Raw genomic sequence first — 13,559 nt, forward strand, 5'->3', positions numbered from 1 at the left:
TAATATTTATTTTTATTATAAATAAAATTTTAAATCGAATGAAGTCATTATTTAATAAGAGTTATTTGCATTCGATAAATGAAAAAAATTAAAATAGTTCTAAAAAATGTCATAACCCGATCCAATTTGAGCAACGAACATTATTAGAAGCAACATAAATAGTTCTAAAAAATGTCATAACCCGACCCAATTCGAGCAACGAGCACCATTAGAAACGACATAAATTGAATTCATTGAATTGAGTGAGATGTGTTTATTGTAAATCTGTCGGATATTTTGGAACGATTCAGACCCGATCTTGTTGAAATCAGGGTTTAGAGATTCACCGTCCTGATTGGAATGGGCTCAACATAAATAGTTCTAAAAAATGTCATAACCCGACCCAATTCGAGCGACGAGCACCATCAGAAGCAACATAAATTGGATTCAGTGAGATGTGCCCATTGTAAATCTCGTGAAGCCGGATATTTTAGAACAATTCAGACCCAATCTTGTTGAAATCAGGGATTAGAGATTCCCCGACCTAGTTGGAATGGGCTCAACATAAATAGTTCTAAAAAATGTCATAACCCGACCCAATTCGAGCAACGAGCACCATCGGGAGCAACATAAATTGGATTCAGTGAGATGTGCCTATTGTAAATCTCATGAAACCGAATATTTTGGAACGATCCATACCCGATCTTGATAAAATTAGGGTTTAGAGATTCCCCCATTGGAATGGGGCAGCCCTAGAGTTGCAGAACAATGGCATAACCAGCTATGGCTTCCGATCTCAAGTACGTCTCTCTCTCCCTCTCTCCCTCTCTCCCTCTCTCTGCGATTTAAATTATCGGTAGTCTCTTCATTATCATCTGTTCATTTTCTCTCCATCGATTTCTTTTTCGGTTCAATTTCGCTTTTTCTTCATCTTCCATTGACACTGTTTCTGTAGACCTAGAAATCTATCAGAAAGAGTCACCTTCTTCTTCTTCTTCGATTCTAACTTGCTGTTGGTTCTCCATTTCAATTTGTAAGTTCTTATGCTTCAGCATTTGTGTTCCAGGATCTGAGTGAGAAGTAGATTATGTCGGTGAGAGGGAGGAAAGTCTCCACCCGAGGGGAAGCAGTGGCAGCAAGTTATGCTTTTGGGCCACTCGAAGATGATGTTATTATAAAACACAGGCTTCTCACCCGTACAACGACCACAAGGGGGGAACCTCCATTGAAGAAGCTCCAGAAGAAGTTCACTTCCTTTGTTCTTGAGATTGAAAAGGATGGGAGTAATCATGATGATTGTGAGAAGCTTTCCAGAGCTTTCTTACAAGAGCTATCCACGTTTGAAATTCCTTTGCTGAAGAGTAAAGCAGTTGTGGATGCAAATATTAGGGAAAAGGAGAGTTTCCATGAGTTTAAGGATGAGATAAACAGACAAATTTTGTTAGCTCAGGATGATATTGAAGATCTTAAGAAGCAGCTTGAAGAAAGCAAAATTGAGAGGCAACACAAGGAGGAGTGTGAGGCAATTAGGAAACTTGTAGCAGCACAGCCACCCAGGTCTGTGACACAAAAGACTATTCTGGAGTTAGAGAAAGAGATTGCGGCACTTGATGCGGAGAACACAGCTAGTTCAAGGATGCTGGAGCTTCGCAAGAAACAATTTGCACTTCTGTTGCATGTGGTATGTTTCCTTCAGCATTGTTTTCTTAGTTATATTCTTTAATTGTACTCTTAAAATGAAAATTTTGGTCTCTTTGTTTGATGATTCATTAGTTTAGACCTTGGATTCTCCCCCACCGCCATTTTTTCACTTTTGAATTGTTCAGGGATTCTTAAGACTGATTGTTGCACGAAGAAGATTGAGATGTATATGGTATCAGTGCTTGAACCCCCAATCTTTGGCTCATTTTAAGGAAGAATGAGAATGGTTCTATTAGAGTTTTGCTAGTTTACTCTAATATTCGTAGTGGTTGGTCGTCAATTCCAGTACAAAGATTTATAGAAAGAATTCTATGCTCGGATTTTAATACGTTTGTAGATCCAATTAAACTGCATTTATGGATCATTACATATAATTACCCATTAAGATAATGTCTGAAAGTAGGATTTCTTCTATTATTGTCTTTTTTATTGTCTTCTTCGAATTGAAGGATTTTTGATTGGCTGAGTTCAAGCAAGAAAGGGGGTTTTGACCTACCTTATGTTATGAATTCCGTATCCCTTAATAATAAATAGGGATTAATAACTCAATCAAAAGAAGTTGTTAGGTGCTGAGATGGTAGGAAAATTTGATTTGATAAAGAAGTAACTTTTAGTATTCCGTCTTTTGGAGAGGAATCCCTTCATGAATGAAGAACAAACGATTTAGATAAATATAGTGAAAGCCTTGCTTTGGAATCTATGGCTGTAGAGAAATCACAGGACTTTCAATGAGACCAAATCTACCTATGAGACCTTCTTAAACAGCGTGCTTATGGCTATTGGGTTTGTCTAGCAGACTCACAGTGAAAATCTACCATTTTGCCAAGCCGTTCCGGGTTAAAATATTTTAGGCCTTCAATCTTTACACTGATTTTGCAAATGACACAATCACTCTTTTAGAAATGAGCTTCATGGGTCATCCTTTCAGCAAGGAAAAGGAGGTCTTGTGCGTCTTTATCAACAAAAGCTTCCTATACCATAACAACAATAACATTCGATTTCACTTGGTGTAAATTCTCCCCATATATTTGGGACTACAACCTTACTTCTCTGACATATTGGCATAGTTTTTTGTATATCCTTTTGGCATTTCCCCCCTCTTTGTAAGTTCACCTCATCCAATGAATTGAAGGTATTTGTTTCTCATAAAATAAGGTACAACATTTTTTGTAGCAATGTACAACTTCATGCTTCTGGTGATGTCATACGAATATAGAATGCTTTTGTAACAATCCCATCTCAATGCTTCTGGTGATGGCAATACAACCTGTTTCTTATTAAAAGAAAAAAAAAAAGGAGGCTTTATCTTGATTTGCATTAGAATCAAATCTTCAACAAGGCACTTCTTTCTCCTAGCCACTATCCCATGCATGCTTTAGTTTCCAACTGAGGATTTTCATGAAGCATTTGTCTACCACGAGGTTCTGAGCAAGATGAAATACCTTTAAATGCATCTATTCAAGAGTTATTGCTGCAGCCACTTTGTAAGAGATCTAACGGTCCACTATTAGCCATTCAAGAATCTATTACATTGTTCCCTCGTAGGGTTAAAACGTTCTGTCACTGCCATTTGATCGAAGGGTTTCACATTCAACTAGAGACTGCCTAGAAAATACCAAGTAGAAAGCAAAATTCACCCTGCTTCTCCTGAATTTAAGGAAAAGAGTTGTTTATCAATAATTTGTTTTGGGGGGAATAGAGTAAGTTGTGGTGTAGTGCTTGGTTGGTAGTTTCCAGGGAAATGTCTGTATGTGTTTTTAACTTCCCTATTGGAAATTACTTAAACCAATACATATGTGAGATCCCTCGTCAGTTAGGGAGGAGAACGAAACATTTTTTATAAGGGTGTAAAAACCTCTCCCTAGCAAACGCGTTTTAAAAACCTTGAGGGGAAGTCTAAAAAGGAAAGCCCAAAGAGGACAATATCTGCTAGCGGTGGCCTTGGGCTGTGACAACGTATATATACTTTAATCTGAATTAACATTTTGTATATATACTGTGTGTAGGTTTTTTTCATTAATATTCTTTTAGAGGAAGAAGGAGCTTATGATTGGGGCCATGGGACATAGCGAGGCCTTTTAAAGCTCTAGAAATTGTAGTCACAACTAAAAAATCTGTTTGTTTGAAGATTGTCCTCTGCTGCAACATTTTTCAAGCAAAAATTCTGTGTGTTTGTTTTCTCTTGTGATTATGGTAAAGCACGAGGTTTTCCCATATTCTCTGAAATCCTATACGAGCAGTAGTATTGTGTCTAAATAACTGTTGTCTTACTGTGATTACGTACAAACTTTCTACCTAAAACTTGAGATCCTCAACTGATATTGGTGCAGGTGGATGAGTTGCAAAACACCATAGAGGATGAACAGAAGAGTTTAATGGAAGAAATGAGAATCACAGCTGAGGAGAACAAGATTGGTGTGGACGATGCTAGTGGAGGCCTGGAAGCCATGGCTGTGGACTGAGACAGCAACCCTCTGGGATGTTCTGGTGTAAAACTTGTAAGCATATTTTTCTAAAAAAAAACTCAATATCTAAGCTGTTATTTATCTCGAAATCTTGCTCAAAGTCAAGAAATCAAAATGAAATAGTTGGATCTTCTGGATGTTCTCCTGAATCAAGTAAATCTTGTTCTTATTCTTAGAGGGGTCTTATAGGTGAAACGACATGCCATGGTAAAGGAATAAACCCATTTCCTATGGATGTTTAGGAGTCATGTTTCTCTGTACCGGAAATGTGAGTGAAACTTTTAGTTCGATGAAATTGTTATCACTGACTTTCATATCATCGAAATCAAAATTGTTTTCGAGCCATTAAAGACATGTTTGAGAGTAATTTTGAACCTAACAATATTATATTAACTATCCTAAACTTACTCTCAAACATCTCTTACATGATTATGATGCTAGTTCGATGACTATTTATAACTAAAGATGCATCCTTCATCATTCATCATTTCACATGGCGAGTACAACTCCTACTATTCGTAGTAAAGAAAGAAAAAAGGTAGGGAAAGATTAAATTACCCGATTAGTTCTTGAATTTTAAGTTTGTCTGTTTAGTTCTTGGCAAGAAGTCCTTGAGTTTAAAAAAGTTTCTAACGAGTCTTTATCTTTCGTTTTTGTGTTTATTAAGTCATTGAGATTTATCAAACACGTGTTGGAAAAATTTTACTTTTTCCACGATGATTATTGTAATTATCCACGCTAATTCTGAAGAACAGAAAATAAAGAACAAAACAGTAATCAAACGCATTCGTGCTTAGAGAATTTTTTTAAAAGTTATTCCAAACACACTAAACATCCAGAAATCATACATCTCTAAGCTCGGCCATTGATGACTATCAAAGACCGTGCCGTGCAGTTACAAATGAAGATTATTATTTGATCAATCCACGAAAAGAAACTTGATCACAAGTTTGGAATCCTCCATTATTGAAAATTAAACACACAACAAAGTGAGATCCATGAATGATATTATGCATCCGTGGGCTGTTGGGCATTGAGGAAATAGCTCTTGGCAGCTTGAGCTATGGCTATCAAAGGTTGAACACTGGCTAATGAAACATTTGCAGCAGCTTCTTCCTTCAACTCATACTCCACCGATGATTTCACAATGCAACTCTCTTCATCCTTCTCAATTATCTCAAAACAAAACCTGTAAACAGTGAACCCAAGATCCAGGTACCCTCCTTCCACCATCTCCGCTATTTTTATACGCTGTTCGTTATCTATTTTCACGAACTTCTCTTTGTATCTCATACCCCCTAAATCTGTACGGTATCAAAATTTCTTATCGTTAGACTAAATTATACATCTCGACTCTAAACTAGGACATTTCTTTCGTTTAAGCTCGTATTAGGGTGTTTTGCCCCCCGAACTATTTGTTTTATAATTGAAAAGAATGAAAACAAAGAAATTAGACCAAGAGGACGATTCTTTCATTCATTCGTTTATCAAAAACTCAAATATAATCTAATTCAAATCGGGTCAAACTATAATTTTGACAATTAAATAATTTTATCTAAACTAACTTAAGATATGAATCAAAATTAATTTGGGTCGGTTAAGAATATAGTATAAATAATTTTGAACACGACAGAAGTCATTTTAACTGTGATAAGAACTTATTAGAATCGATACCGAAAAGATCGAGTAGTAAACGAGTAATGTACTCACCGGGAGCAAAAGTGACAAGGACAAGAGTTCCTTGGCCGCCATCGCCTTCAAGGAGCTCGACGTTGTTGATGATATTGGGGAGGTGAAGTTGGAGGAAATCAGCAAAGTGAATGGTGCCATAAAGCGCCCAAACTTTGGCCGCCGGCGCCGGAATCTCAGTCTGGTCACTGATTATGGTCACCATTTTTGTTGTTCCTGGTTGTTCTTGGAGAGATGCAGGTCTTGTTGTTTAAAGATGGAGACTTCCACCACAGATTTTGATTGGTCCTCCCAATTTTCATCCATATCTTCTCACTTCTCATATTTAAATAATAAACCAGCAAAATCAACTCATTTTTTTAATACTTCATTTCAATTAATTTAGGTCAAAATTAATGAAAAAAAAAAAAAAACATAAATTTTTTAAAAAATTCAAAAATATGGTTACTATTATTACTATAATTTAAAAAATACCCATGAAATTTTAATAATGATATCAACCGTTTTAACCTTTATAAAAATTAAAAAAATTAAAAAAGTTCTTACCGTAAAAAAAAAAAAAAAAATATATATATACCATATATTACTTTAAATTTTTTTTTTAAAAAATGTAAGGATATTAATGTTAGTTTTGAAAGCATACTAACCGTCCTCTTAGATATTCTTAATATATATATATATATATATTTTAAATTTAAGGATATTTTAAAATTTTTGAAAAAAAAAAAGTTTGAAGAGTAATATTGTTGAAAAGATAGGATTGAGAAAGGAGATGAGAAGTGGAAGAACATGCATACATGTGAAATTAAGTATTGTCCACGTCATGTTGCCAGCTGTTGACACCTTTGACTAAATTATATATAAAAAAAATAATAATAAAAAAATCTATTTTTTAAAAGGGACAATTTATATTGAAACTATAAATAATTATTAAAAAGGTCGATCGTGGGCAGTTGCGCAGTTCTTGGCAACTTTCATCCAAATACAACAACTTATCAAAACCTTCCAAAATAATTTGTTTTTGTTTTCACTTAAATTTGCTCTATTTGGTGTAAATTTACTAAAAACCCCCTTGTAATGACAATTATCGTGTTACGTTACATGAAAGAATTGAGACCATATTTGACTCAGAACCATTTTGGGAATAAAATGATTAAGAAAAGTTTAAAGAGAATTGAAAGTCTGTCTGAACCAACAACCTTCTGAGAATAAGACGATTAAAGAAAGTTTAAAAAAATTAAATTCAATAAATGAAAAAAGGGAAATAAATTTTCAAATGAGTCCAAACTCGCGAGATTTTAATCAATAACTGACTCTTAAATGATCACTACTCTTTATAACGATATTAAATTGTTGAGTTTGAGCATAAGCTCTGGTGAGTGTGCTTTGGGCTTCCCCAAAAGACCTCGGGATGAAAGTGATAATATTTTTTTTTATTATAAATTCATGATTATTTCCTAAATTAGGTTACGTGGGACCTTCATCCAACGAACTCTCTCTCATACCCCTAGTTCATACAACCATCTCAAACGCTCCCTCATTTTGATATGCAAATCGAGAGGTGAAACGAAAATTCGAGAGAGACATCGGAGAGGAAGAAATGATTTGGGAACGTAGGAGTGTCGTGGAATTGTTGTTACAAACCACCAGAGGATGAACCGTAGCGGTAGTGTGAGGAAATAGTGTCAGAATCATTGGAGTTTCGTCGGAAAAGAATATAATCGTGCTCAAACATTCGGGTTTAAATTTTCTTACCGTTCTTGGAGGCTTATCAAAACTCCTTCCGACGCTATTCGAGTCGAATTCCTTCACAAAAAGGGTACGAAAACACATCAAGATCATCATACTAAAAATTTTCTAGGTTTTTGGAATTGTTCTGAGTATTATTCTCATCTACCATATCCTCAAATTCGACCTCTAAGTTCTTTAATAAAATTTTGAAAGTTCGTCTTGAACAGGAGAATGAAGAGAATTAATTCTCGTTGTAGCCTAGGAGTTACAAGAAGGATGGTGGAGTTCAAGATTCATAGGCCGCTCCAAAATCCTAGAGAGGATAAAGCATGTGGCGTACATAACGAGTTCCACGCCCCAATGCTGTAAAAGTACACTTTCAATCCTATGTACATCATAGAACATGAGTCATTCCCTCTCCGAGAGGGTGTATCATACGAGGAGGAACTTATTAGGATACTGGCTCATGATGTGAAACAGTTGCAAAATAAGGTGATTCCTTTGGTTAAGGCCCTATGGAAAAACCATCGGGACGACGAGGCGATTTGGGAAAACGAAGATGACATGGGAAAACGAAGAATAAACAACTTTTGGTAACGAAAGTTTTTGGGGGAAGAATTTGTTGCTACTATAATTTTCTTTGATTGTTATTCCCCTGCATGGTGGATCTCTTCTGTGGTAGGGCATTGATCATGCCAGTAGTTAGTGGCTACCCTCCACAGAGGATCTATCCTATGGGAGGTCGTTGATCATGTGGGTACCTAGTGAAGCTGACATGTACCAAGGGGTAACGTCCCACAACCTTAGGCGACTTCATGGCCTGTGGGTTGCCCTAATGGATGACGAGCAAGGTAGCACTCACCATGATGAGCCAGACCTAGGGGTTATGCGAGCTTACCATGCCCCTGGGAAGTTGCTTAAGGCCATGCTATGTTTAAAGGATTGGTCCCACCATGTTGCATGTATTTGCATTTTCTGACCCAAATAGTAAAGGTACTTAATGAGTATTTTATAAAAATACTCAAGCCATCTGATACTCTTACATTTTAGGTAAAGGTAAGTCACACCTATACATATGATGGTGGCATCACGACTCTTTATTTTGTAGCCATTAGGTTAGATCAGAGTATTATGTTATTCTTCTCTTTATTTAATTAAATTTAAGTTGTTTTGTTTTAAGGATTTTATCTTCAAACGGCCTAAGTCCATGAAATCATTTATGAACTATTTTAAATGAAGTATTTCACACTTCACACTTATGTCATGCATGTAGTAGCTCCTTTATCTTAGTAGAAAAGTAGAGTTGTTACCGTGCACTCTCCTTTTCAGTGACTCAATTATAGGAACAAATTCATAGTTAAACGTGCTTTGCTTAGAGTAATTCTATATTGGGTGACTTTCTAAGAATTCTTCTAGAATGCACGGTGAGTAAGGACAAAGTATGCTAAGAACACTCGTGTTAGTTTCTAGAGATAGTCTTCACTTTTAAAAGTAAAAAGTAAGTAAAGTTATCATATCATAGAGGGTGCATCAACATGACCAACCCTCATTCAAATATATAAGTAGTGAATCAATAGTTTATCAAAAAACTTATTCCAAACTTCATATAAACTATTCTTTCGATACTATTTGGAATATTCTTAACAAAAACGATTTCACTCGTCTTAATTTCACCTCTAAGTTCATCTCGAACTCATGTGAGAGCAATAGAGAAAAGAAAGAGAGTCCACATCTAAACTTAACCTATCAAATAGACAATGAAAGAACATGAAAAGTAACACATAATTGGTGGCTTGATTAAACCATTTATGAAACACTATTCTTTGACTTCCTCATAGAACAAAGAAGAGAAAACATTCATAACATCATTAGGCAAAGCAATTCCAACTTCCACTCCTCCATTCCCACTTCTACTCTCCGTCATAGAAAAAGTCCCATTTGGGTCCATCGAAGCCATCTCCACTTTCTTACTATTTCCCCACCCGAAGTCAATCTCATATACTCCAAACCTTGGCGATCCTCCCACTCCAATCATTTTAGATATGGGCATCTCTCTCCCCCATCCACCTAAAATCTCTTCCACCATTTCCACTACTTTATTCTCCTTCACACTTCTCTCTATCTCCATCATTCTATCACTAATCTTGTTTGCAACCATTGCCATCCCATTTTCTTCCTCCAATTCCTTCGCTTCCAAAAACACTCCCAACGTACTCACACCATTACCAAAATAATTGAGACCCCCTAGAGCTCCCATACGAGGCCGCATATCCATAGCGAAGAACAAAGCAATCTTACTTTTCTGTTCAATTCGCTCCGCTTTGACGATGCACGTCGAGATAAGGGAGAATGTCAATACAAAAGTTGTTAAATAACGAGTGGATGTAGAATTTGTTGCTACTTTTCTCCTTAACTTCTCTATGTCAATGCGTGTAAGCTCAAATGTGGCATACACCACATCGTTTGAGATGACCCTTTTTGGGGTAAGTCCAAGTATTTTGTGTTGACGAACGAACATTCCAAAATACTTAACGTATAATCTTTGCAACCCATTTGGATCCCTTGCAGCTGTTCGGTCAAAACATGGTGTCAACTCAGATGGCAAGGTGGGGAGATTATTATTATTAGTAGTACAATTGAGTGTACTACAAATGGAAGCCCATGATTTCAAGAACATGGTGGATGTTTTGCCATCAACAACCACATGGTTGGTTACGATGCCAATGGAGAATCCACTTTTGGGGAATAGAGTGATTTGAAGAGACATGGTTGGAGCAATGGTGTCGGATGTTGGGAGTTGGGGTACGAGGAAATGGGATTCCTTTGCCTTCCGGACATGATTTGAAGAGAGATGGTGGAAGTCAGCCTCTGTTTTAGCAATAGTGAGGGAAACAGAGTCGCCAGGGTTGTAAACAATAAGGGGTTCCGGGGAGTGATGAGGCCAAACGAGGTTGCCAGCGAGAGGGAGGAAATGGGAGAGTGTGTGAGAGAGAGAGTGTTTGAGGGTTTGGAGTATTGAATCGAAGCGAGGCAGGTCATTGGCGGGCAAGGTGTAAAAGAGAATGCGCTCGGTGGGTGGGGCTAGAAATTGGACAAGATCGAAGAAAGTGAGCGGGAGAGAGAAGGGAGTGAGCGGGGAGGGAGAGGGAGTGACATTGCAGACCTCCATAACCTCCATTATTGCCTTTGGTTGCCCAATTTTGGGTTAAACAAGGTTGATATGAGGTTGCCTTTTGTACTCCAACTTTCTTAATTTTTGTTTTTTTTTCCTCCGTAGTTAGAAAGTGAACATCAAACACGTCACATTGTTCCCTCTCATTTATTCAATCGAGATTTATATTTTTTAATCTTACAAAACGTGAAACATGTGGTACTCTAGAGTGGTGCCCTAAAAAAGAAAAGAAGTATTTAAAATAAAGGCCATGTGGACCTTGTATGAAGTGGAAGTATGGTGCCCGCTAATCTGAGCATCATTAATGGATGATTATCAGACGAACTGTCCAATAAGACGGCGTACACTTCCCTAATCGACCTATGCCTTGCTTGAGAGTAGTATTCGAGTGGAAAAAGGGTAATGGAGACTATGATGACATTTTACTATTGCTTATAGCATGCCGTGCTACCTTAGTTATTCTTGGATGTTAGTGGAGGTCTCTTGTGCCCTAGTCTTAACTTGGTCCTCTGGTACATACTTTGCTAGAAAAATTATCATATTGATCACGTAAAGCATAATATATATTCGTAAAAGCTAACTAGGGAGATAATCCTATCAACCACTTAAAACAACATTCATTGTAAAATCTCTTTGTGTAGTTGGACCTCATCAACATCGATCACTTGCAAAAACGTGAAAGCTAACTAGGGAGATAATCCTATCAACCACTTAAAACAACATTCATTGTAAAATCTCTTTGTGTAGTTGGACCTCATCAACATCGATCACTTGCAAAAACGTGAAAGCTAACTAGGGAGATAATCCTATCAACCACTTAAAACAACATTCATTGTAAAATCTCTTTGTGTAGTTGGACCTCATCAACATCGATCACTTGCAAAAACGTGAAAGCTAACTAGGGAGATAATTCTATCAACCACTTAAAACAACATTCATTGTAAAATCTCTTTGTGTAGTTGGACCTCATCAACATCGATCACTTGCAAAAACCTGTGCTCAAGATGTTACGACGTGTGTATTTTTTCGCGCTTTGGTGTGCATTTTCTTCCACTGAACCTGAGACCTGTGCGTTGTTAGGTTAGCGTTCTAACCAATTGAGCTAATTAACTTGAATTTAAAAACTTGTCATCTTTAACTGAGCAATTCGCCTTGTGAGGAAATCCTTGACGAAGAAAAATTGGCGAAGAAATTGTTGGAGAGAAGAACAGAAAAGCTGAAGAAAATAACATATAAAGATTACGGAAGCTTTGGGATTTGTTGTTGAAAAAACAGGTGATTCTGTTTCTCATTTAATTTGACTATTTAAAACAAAATACATTCTAAAGCTCAAAATACACTCAATTCTACCGGACTAAAGACGGCCCAAATGGCCAACTAAAAATATGCTCTTCTATTCTACATGTATGGTTAATTTAGATAACCTAAAAACAAAAATCAACTAACTAAGTTTAAGAAAACGTGTGAATAACCTAAATAAAGAAAAACTATAGCTTTTTATCTAACAAAGGATAGCTCACTCAACTATCACTTATAGAGTTCAAAAACTTGTTAGCCAGTCAAGAAATCATGGCTAAACAATTGGGAGACGTCACATTAAAGGGTGAAGATGAAGCACTCTAGATGAGTGAAAGACATGTTAAAATATTATCACTAGCCCAATAGTGTCAAACCCAATAATTGTACGAGCCCATTGTATATTTATTTTAGTAGAAATTTTATGAGAGATACCTACGTATTTTAGGAAGATGCAGATATTTTAGGAAATATTTAGATTTGTTAGATGAGGGTACAGTATACCCCTCCACCCTACCTAGTTTTTTTATCCCAAGAAATCTCAAGCAATACAAAGTAATAGTATTCTAACAAGTGTCTTGTAATCTCTTTTCGTCTGGTGTTAATAAAGAGTGCAAGTGTTTCCTACAGAGAGTTGTGTTCAACAATCTGGTGTCAGAGCGAGGTTAGTGTAGGTTGTCTGATCTCTTGGAATACTCAGTATGCTCTTTGGTTGCAGCGTTGTTTGATTTTCCACGTCAGAAACGACTTCTTGAGATTATTAGTGAGTGAGTTTCTTTGTGTTGTGAGTAATCGGTGACTCTGCAAGTTTTGTCGAAGGCTTGTTTGCTACTACTGAGGTGCTGCCAACACGATGAGTGACTTCCAAATCGTAGGAGAAATCAAGAAACTCAACAATAACAACTACACAGACACACGTGGGCAACATGCATGATGTCCTATTTACAAGGACAGTACCTTTGAGAGGTTGTTGGCGGGAGTGAAACTACACCACTAGAGAATGATTCTAACGGTGCCTTGCGCAAATGGAGAATCAAAGCAGGCAAAGCAATGTTTGCCCTGAAGACCACAATTGGAGAAGAGATGTTAGAACACATTTGGGATGACAAGACACCGAAAGAAGCATGAGACACGTTCGTGATGTTGTTCTCAAAGAAGAACGATACGAGGCTACAACTTCTAGAGAATGAGCTATTATCAATTTCACAACGTGACATGAAAATTGTTCAGTACTTCCACAAAATCAAGACGATTTTTCGAGAGATTACTAAACTAGAACCGAAGTCTGCAATTGGAGAAGATCGAATGAAGAGGATAATTATCCACGGATTGCGACCAGAATATAGAAGCTTCATTATTGCTATACAAGAATGGCCCACTCAACAATCACTTGTAGAGTTTGAAAACTTGTTAGCTAGCCAAGAAGCCATGACTAAACAAATGGGAGGCATCACATCGAAGGGTGAAGAAGAAGCAGTCTACACAAGTGAAAGTCGGAGCAATAATAAGCCATCTACCAAACGTGT

General features: G+C 36.9%; 3 protein-coding genes across 4 annotated transcripts; 1 reads left to right on the forward strand and 2 right to left on the reverse strand.

The window, feature by feature from the left end:
• The first annotated feature begins 663 nt into the window (after positions 1 to 663).
• LOC111777820 (THO complex subunit 7A) lies at positions 664 to 4,456 on the forward strand. 2 transcript variants are annotated; one of them, XM_023657540.1, is made up of 3 exons: positions 664 to 779; positions 1,046 to 1,660; positions 4,011 to 4,456. In XM_023657540.1, exons 2-3 carry the CDS (start codon positions 1,067 to 1,069, stop codon positions 4,140 to 4,142), a joined length of 726 nt encoding a protein of 241 aa, XP_023513308.1. In that variant the 5' UTR covers positions 664 to 779; positions 1,046 to 1,066; the 3' UTR covers positions 4,143 to 4,456. The 2 variants fall into 2 exon arrangements, with proteins under 2 accessions (XP_023513308.1, XP_023513309.1); XM_023657541.1 differs by having other exon boundaries at positions 678 to 779; positions 1,032 to 1,660.
• A 482-nt stretch (positions 4,457 to 4,938) lies between these two features.
• On the reverse strand, positions 4,939 to 6,140 carry LOC111776991 (S-norcoclaurine synthase 2-like). Its single transcript, XM_023656421.1, has 2 exons — positions 5,856 to 6,140; positions 4,939 to 5,449 (listed from the first exon to the last, which is right to left on the reverse strand). The coding sequence occupies exons 1-2, from the start codon at positions 6,037 to 6,039 to the stop codon at positions 5,154 to 5,156; spliced, it is 480 nt and encodes a 159-aa protein (XP_023512189.1). The 5' UTR covers positions 6,040 to 6,140; the 3' UTR covers positions 4,939 to 5,153.
• Positions 6,141 to 9,381: 3,241 nt separating this feature from the next.
• On the reverse strand, positions 9,382 to 10,764 carry LOC111777020 (malonyl-CoA:anthocyanidin 5-O-glucoside-6''-O-malonyltransferase-like; the record flags this gene model as incomplete). Its single annotated transcript, XM_023656464.1, has 1 exon — positions 9,382 to 10,764. A coding segment is annotated over one exon (1,383 nt), but the record flags the coding sequence as incomplete, so codon positions are not given.
• Between the last annotated feature and the right edge of the window lie 2,795 nt (positions 10,765 to 13,559).

Source organism: Cucurbita pepo, chromosome LG16 (assembly GCF_002806865.2).
Source record: "Cucurbita pepo subsp. pepo cultivar mu-cu-16 chromosome LG16, ASM280686v2, whole genome shotgun sequence".
In the NCBI taxonomy this organism is placed as follows: domain Eukaryota; kingdom Viridiplantae; phylum Streptophyta; class Magnoliopsida; order Cucurbitales; family Cucurbitaceae; genus Cucurbita; species Cucurbita pepo.